The 7,983-nt window shown below is 36.0% G+C and overlaps 1 protein-coding gene across 3 annotated transcripts in view; it reads right to left on the bottom strand.

Moving 5' to 3' along the window:
• LOC106876453 (dynein beta chain, ciliary) overlaps positions 1 to 7,983 on the bottom strand; it is a 628,322-nt gene that overhangs the window by 317,685 nt on the left and 302,654 nt on the right. For all 3 annotated transcript variants that reach the window (XM_052969374.1, XM_052969385.1, XM_052969379.1), the window contains one exon: positions 7,713 to 7,907. In XM_052969374.1, coding sequence (XP_052825334.1) covers positions 7,713 to 7,907 — 195 coding nt within the window. The remainder of the gene's footprint in view (positions 1 to 7,712; positions 7,908 to 7,983) is intronic.

The raw sequence follows: 7,983 nt of genomic DNA, 5'->3' as shown, positions 1-7,983 counted from the left end.
TATATATATGTATGTATATATATATTAGATAATAAAACGAATGGCTTACACCTGGTAGATTACTGATAAAGCAAGGTCACTTTCACAGTGTTCATTATGTATATGGCAAATGAAAGACAGATGGAATATATGAGAATTTATTATCAATCACAACAATTGTTTTGACACATCTGACAGCGATCCCTCATGGGTGGGATACTTAACAACTGGTTCAGTAGCATCAGGTGGTGTAGATGTGTCTCATCAGGTGATAAATAGACAAAACGTGTTAAAATAAGTTCCACAATGTTTCTTCTCATTTCATAGAAAGAAAAGCAGCAAAATGAAGGAAATATCTTCATTTACATAGAAGATCAAAAATAAGATCACAGATGCAAAAAAGAAATGATCACACAATACAGGAGAAAAGTATTTTTTGCATCTGTGATTTATTTTTTATCTTTTATGTAAATAAAGATATTTCCTTCATTTTGCTGCTTTTCTTTCTACAAAATGAGAAGATATATTGCGGAACTGTTATCTTAATGATTTGTGTCTATTTATCACCCAATGAGACTCATCTGCACTGCCAGATGCTCCTGAACCAGTTGTTAAGCATCCCACCTGTGAAGGCTTGATGTCAGATGTATCGAAACAATTGTTGTGATTAATAATAAATTCTCATATATTCCATCTTCCGTCTTTTATTTACCATATATATACATACACATACATAATTAAGGATAAAATCTAATGATCTTATCAGTGGCCTTACTGCGGTATTATCTTAATCAAATACGCACATGGTTGAGATGAATAATCAAATTTGCCTCATATATATGTGTGAATATATGTATATATATATGTGTGGATATATATATTTGTATATATAAGAATGTATTTGTATGGGTATGTATATATATTTATATTCATGTACTTCTAGTATATTCTACTGATGACGGTAAAGTAATTTCTATTACTAAATCCGAAATTGGATGATCTAGAATTAATCTCAAAATTTTACTAAATCTCTGTTTTCAGTTGCTTGCTTTCAACCTTATGCTAATGGAGTCTAATTTGAAGTGGTTTTTAGAGTCATTTGATGTCTATCTCTAGTGTGTAGGTACTGTTTTTCAGTACCCTTAACTTTGATTATCTCTCTCTCTCTCTCTCTCTCTATATATATATATATATATATATATATATATATATATATATATATACATACACAGACACACACACACATACTTACATACCTCTCTCTCTATTTATATACACACACACACACACACACACACACATATATTCAGTCAGCTGTTCTTAAATCTGAAAGAAGCACACTCTAAAACAATTTTTCTGACCAGCCAATCATATTTTATGTAGACATTGGTTGCGACCAGTCAGAAAGTCATCACTGGTTTCACATTTATTATTGTACATAGCAATATAAGCAATCAATCAGATTTGCTGGTACATAACCTCTTTACCAAACGGGGTAAAAATACAGCCTTGGTCAGCTTGGTGGTGCACACCTGAAGCAAAATTTCTTATAAGTGGAAACCTTAATGTGGGCTTCTCTGCCTGCTGACTAGTGTACGGAAAATGTACATAAACTGATACTTTTTGAATGCAACTGAAGCCGTTGGAAGGTAGGTAACTCCATCTCTCCCAGAAAAGGTTTACACTGAAAATATTTCATTTCAGGTGTTTTTCTCCTATCAAGCTGTACAAGTCTGTATTTTCACCTCCATTAGTAAAGAGATTGTGTTCCTACAGCCAGCACATCTGATCAGTCACCTATATTGTGAAACCAAAGGTAACTTTCTTGCCGACCAATGACTACATTTTATATATGTATATATCTGCTGAGTGGTTGGTCTTAGGAAGGGCATCCAGCTGTAAAAATCCTGTCAAAACAGTCACAGAAGTTTGGTGCAGGCTTCGGCCTGGCCGGCTCTTGTTGTACCATCCCATCCATGCTAGCATGGAACACGGACGTTAAATGATGATGATTATCTATACATATATGTATAAAAGAGAGATTCTGTCCATTGAGGAAAATATTCTCACTGGTTGTGATAAATGCAACACCATCTTCGTTCCTTGCACACCAGCTGTATCATCTAATGTTCCATTCAAATTTAAGCCCTTACAGATTCCTATTCCACTTTTTTCTACCATGAGCATTAACAAAAGTCAGGGCCAATCACTAAAAGTTGCTGGATTGCAACTTGAAGAACGCAGAAGTTTGTATATGAAATTCATCTTTTTTCTACTTCAACTATTACATATTTTCCTCTTATATAATACACACATACAGGACAAGTAAACCTAAATCTGGCTGACAGGACACAGCATTTGTAATTTCATTGGACTATTACTTACTGTTGCCTTGCCTTCCATTCTTGTAATATAGCATCGGAATTTCAACACTAACATTGACAGGACACAGCATTTATAATTTCACTATTACTTACTGATATTCCTAATTAAAAAAATGTCTACCAAAAAAAAGACCATCAAAAAACAAACACCAAACAAACGCAAGATATGCAGTGCTTTTCCTATATGAACAGTGATGTTTCACTTGACCTGCAGCCTTTTCAGTGCCATTGCAGTCAACTGGGTTCTGTGAAGCTAGTGTTCCATATGATATACCCATTTTTCTAGCTTCTCGGCCTGAGAAACAGTAAAATTACCTTATCAACAATGGGTATCACTGCTAGTATATATATATGCATAAGATGAATTAAATCTGGCAGGCAGGAGAGAAGAATGTGATGTGTATGAGTAAAGACAGCTGTATAAAGAAGTGCCTGTCACTGGAAGTGGATGGTACCTGTTGAAGAGGGAGACCCAGGAAGACATGGGATAAAGTGGTGAGGATTGATCTCAGAATGGAGGAAAGGACAATGGACTGAGATGTCAGGTGATATGAGTTTCTAGAGAAGACACACCCACAGCAGCGAAAGTAAGTACTAGAAGTGTTGTGTCCCATTACATTTATGAATTTGTGTTGCAAGATTCCTCATATGAAACCGTGTGTTGAAACAGATATTGTTATATTTCAGGATGGGTTTTTTTTTTCCCCCAAATAAACACATACACACTGTATATTTGTTCTTCACTTGTTTATTACAGTTCTTATTTTATCTTATGACCATTGTCCAGAAACCTTTCGTCACACATTTGTGATTTCTTCAGCAACCTTTTTCATCCATGTGTACCCTCCTGCTCTGTTTAGTCTATTCTGTAAGGTAAATGGCCCTACTCAATATGTGGGAAAAGAGTAGGAAGTAATTCCATTCGCTGCACCCAGTGTAAGCTATAAACACATAAGAGATGCAGTGGAATCACAAGTAGATTAACAGATAAGGTCACTTTCATATGTAGCAGGTGTGCAGGAACAATAAGCACCTTACCCCAAGAAACCAAACTACATCTCCTCTTCTAAACTGCATCTTTTCTTCCTCACATTTCCTCTACAAACATTATTATCTCCTACTCCCCATCTCTGCCCTCACTGCCTGCTCACTGTATTGCTGCTCTCCCCTCCCCCTCTATATACCCAGGTTCCTACAAGTTACTGCAATTCTCACTCCCTACTTCACCTTCTTGGCAATACCTGGCTGCATATATTATGACCTCCGTACCTTGAGGGCATGCCCTGGCAATTGCCACCATTTATCTCTCTCTTCCTTACTCTACCAGTCCACCTAGGCTCTGATCTCTGTTACTTGTGAGTATACTTTAGCACTTCACCATCTCTCTCCTGCTCTCTTGCACTTTTGCTGTTTCTCACTCTCTTTCTCTTTCCCTTGCTCTTCCCTCTGGTTGGGTAGCCATGTATCTCCTCTACAGCAGTTTCTACCCTCATTCTTGATAACTCTCTCTCTCTTTCTCTCTTCTCTTGCTAGGTAACTAAGTATCTCCTTTACACCAGCATACCTGTTTCTGTCCTTTTTCTTGTACCTATCTCTCACCCACTCACTCTCTCTTCCTTTCACTCTCTCTCTCTCTCTTCATCTTCTGTCACTTCTCTCTTTCTCTGGCCAGGTAACCATGTACCTCCTCTATAGCAAGACACAAGTTTCTGCCTCTCTGTCACACCCTAATCTTTCATCATCTGACACAAGATCACCTCCTCTAAAGCCCCCTCCTCTATAACAAGACACTTGTTTCTGCTTCTCGCCTTACATCATCTGACATAAAAAAAACCCTCTTCCAATGCCCCTTCCCCTCTCAAAATTCTTTGTCTTGCAAGTTACTTAGTGATCCTGCCAGTGCTGGTGCCACATAAAAAGTATCCAGTCAACACTGCAAAGTGGTTGACATTTTGGAAAGCCATCCAGCTGTAAAATCCAAACCAAAACTAACCTTGCCTGTGCTGGTACCATGTAAAAAGCATTCAGTCCACTCTGCAGAGTGGTTGATGTTAGGAAAGGCATCCAGGCATAAAAACCCTATCAAAACAGACACAGTAGCCTGAGGTAGTCTTCTACTCGGCTAGCTTCTGTCAAACTGTCCAACCCACTCCTGCATGAAAGGCAAACATTAAACGATGGTGATAATGATATATATATATATATATATATTTACTTACATAATTACATTTCTTTTATTTTTTTTGTCTAACTTAATTTTTCACTTTTACTTCTTCTGGGTATCTTTTTCTCTCTGTCTCATGTAACAGTTTTCTGATAAACAGTTTTCTGATTCCTGATGATTTGGGTAAGCATTCTTTTTAAATTTATTTGATTAAAAATAATCAAATTAAAATTATGTCTCCTTATGTAATTATAAATTTGGTGGTGTGTAACTTAATGAATACAATGAACTATTTATAAAATTATAATATGAATTATTTATGTAGTATGAACTAATTATAGTATAAACTACTTACAAAATTTATGTTTTTCTGTTTTATGCCAAATATGTTGCTCTTAAAGATCATTTCAGTTGATTTATATATAAATATGCAAGTGGATCCCATATGGATTTAATGGAATGAAATAGCCTTTCATTAACTGAGCTTAGTTACTATGGATTTATTCCTTGATCTGTATACATCAATTCTTTATGTCTCAATGTATTGTAATGATAGTCTATCTGTATTTTTATTTGTCTTACATCTTCCTCTGCAAGATACAAGGTGGTATCAAAAAGTTCTGTAGCACACCAACAGGTGGCAGCACACAGTTGCTTGTGCAGTGAGAGCTAGCAGTGACCTTCATGAGGCAGTGTGCCAAGTGTCATCGCTGTTTTTACTTTGAAAGTCATGAAATTTGTGTTTTTGTGATCATGTATATACTGTAGTCTGCAATTTTGTCATGGACAGGAAGTTGGAACAAAGAGCCAAGGTGAACTTTTGCGTTATCTTTGGGAAATCTTCAACAGAAATATTGGGCATACTTCAGCAAGCTTACGGCAATGAGGCAATGGGTTGTACACAATGTTTCAAGTAGCATGGGCACTCCAAAAGTGGAAGAACATCCCTGGAAGACAATGAGCGATCTGGAAGACCTGCTATGAGCGTCACTCCCAAAAATGTGGAGAAAATTCATTAGCTTGTGCATGAGGTTCATCAGAGGACAATCAATGATATTGCTGATGAAGTTGGTCTATCGTATGGGTCTGTGCAGACAATCCTAACATTTGAATTGAACATGCATTGTGTCTCTACCAAGTTTGTCCCCAGCCTGCTGACTACTGAGCAAAAAGAACACTGCATCAAAATCTGTTAAGATCTCCATCAGTGTGCCACTGATGACCCATTCCTCATGTTGAGGATCATCACTGATGATGTGAGTTGGATCTACAGGTATGACTCTAAGACAAAGCAGCAGTCATCACAATGGAAAAGACCTTCAACTCCATGACTGAAGAAGGCATGATAGAGTCATAGCTCAATCAAGAGCATAGTCATCGTCTTTTTTGACATCTATGGTATTGTGCATTGAGAATTATCCCCCAGAGCCAGACTGTCAATCAAGAGTTCTACTGCAAGAGGACATTCAGTGAAAGCGACTGGATCTGTGGAGCATAAGAAATTGGATTCTTCATAATGACAACACACCCTTTTACCAAGCTCTCCTCACTCGTGAATTTCTCACCAAAATCAACATGGTATCACTTCCGTACATACTCTATTCATCAGATTTAGCATCTGTAGACTTCCATCTCTTCCCAAGATGAAAATGCAGCTTAAAGGTCACTGTTTTAACACTGTTGTCAAGATCAAGAGTGGATTGCTGAAGGTCTTTGACTCACTTATAGAAAATGACTTTGAGGCCAGATTGCAAAAGTGCTAAGAACGCTGGGGCTGATGTATTGCTGCATTAGGTGACTATTTTGAAGGAGATAATGTTAAAACTTAGGTAAGTAAGTTATTTTTATTCAACATAACTAGTCCGGGAACTTTTTGATACCACCTCATATTTATCTCATTGTCAACTGTACTGGGTCTGTTTTACACTCTTAACTTTTCATAGTACATGGATTGGTGTAGCTTTGTTAGTTTGCAATACTGAATAGTTGCTTTCATACATACCAATTTATTCTATACAATACGATAATGTTCTGTTTGTGGATAACTGTTCATTTCCTATCTTTCTGCATTTTGTTTGAGAAAGGGGTATTTCTAGGATCATTATACATGTATTACAATCTATATTCAATGGCATAAATATTTCTAAAGACGTTTTATTTTTCTAGTAACAGCTATGAAATCTTCCAAATTTGTGTTCTAACAAATCTGTGATATTGATATGATGGCTGAAACCATATATCCTTCAAATGAAAAGGTTTGCTTCAGAGACGTAAAAGCTGAAAGCTTTTATTTTCTGGTTTAATGATCTGACTCTCTAGTTTTCATATGTTGAAGCCCAATTTCCTGATATGCAATGACATATCAGGAGTAGCATGTTTAATCTGTGTTATTGGCTTGTTTTAGCCAGAAATAGCATTTACAATGTAGCAAAGAGAGCAGACTAGCTATGAAATATCAACTTGGATACAGCAATCACCAGGCAACCCAGTAGGTTGAACCCTCAGCTATTATATAATTTCTCAAATGATTATTTATATTTCAAACCTTACCCTTCCCTGTAAACAAATATTGTCTTTCTTTGTGTATGTAACAAGAGGTACCAAACATAGTTGTGCAGAAATTTTCTCGACAATCTTGAGGCTTAGAGTATGCTACTAAAATGCATTGTCTTAGGCATGTGTTTTATACCATAACTTCATGCTGAGCAATATCTTCTAAGTGGAATTTGGCATACAGAGATGATGTAGAAACTAGTGTGTGTGCATGCGCATGCACACACATCTTTTGCCAATGCAAGCAAAACCAAATAATCTGTGCTTTAAAATATACTGTGTAATGCTGGTTCTACTTGAGTTATACAAACAATCTCTGTAACACTCACTATGGATTGGCATCTTGATCACTAAATATGATACTAAAATAGTTATTTTTTTTAAAAATGACACAAAAAGTAGAGGATCAGAATTAAAAGATAATTTGAAATAATTACTTTAATATCTTACTATATCATGTTCAAATCATTCAAGGTTTACCTTCACTTCTTATACCTCCTAGCTTGATAAATTAAATGCAATAGCTGAATCATATAATTCTTCTATAAAAATGACTATGGTGTTAAGAAAATATGTTTGAAATAATACTCATTTCAAATTATTGGACACATACAAGAAAATTCAATACTTACTTTAAGAACAAAGCTTTCTTCTGGTTGCAATTTCTGATCTAATATAGCCTGTTTTATATTCTTCTCAAATTCAATGTTACGTTTCCGCGGTACATCCAAGGAAGGGAAGAGATCACTTATAAGTCCCATGAAAACTGGATAATCATCAGTCACAATTTTAGGGATGTTGAAATCTCGTAATGCTCTCATCAGTACCTACCAATATCAAACAGTGGCAAAATAAGTTCATTGTAAGAAATGGACTTGACTTATTTTTTTTTTTTTTTTTTTT

This window comes from Octopus bimaculoides, chromosome 1, assembly GCF_001194135.2.
Source record: "Octopus bimaculoides isolate UCB-OBI-ISO-001 chromosome 1, ASM119413v2, whole genome shotgun sequence".
NCBI lineage: Eukaryota > Metazoa > Mollusca > Cephalopoda > Octopoda > Octopodidae > Octopus > Octopus bimaculoides.
This window is presented reverse-complemented; position numbering and strand designations above follow the sequence as displayed.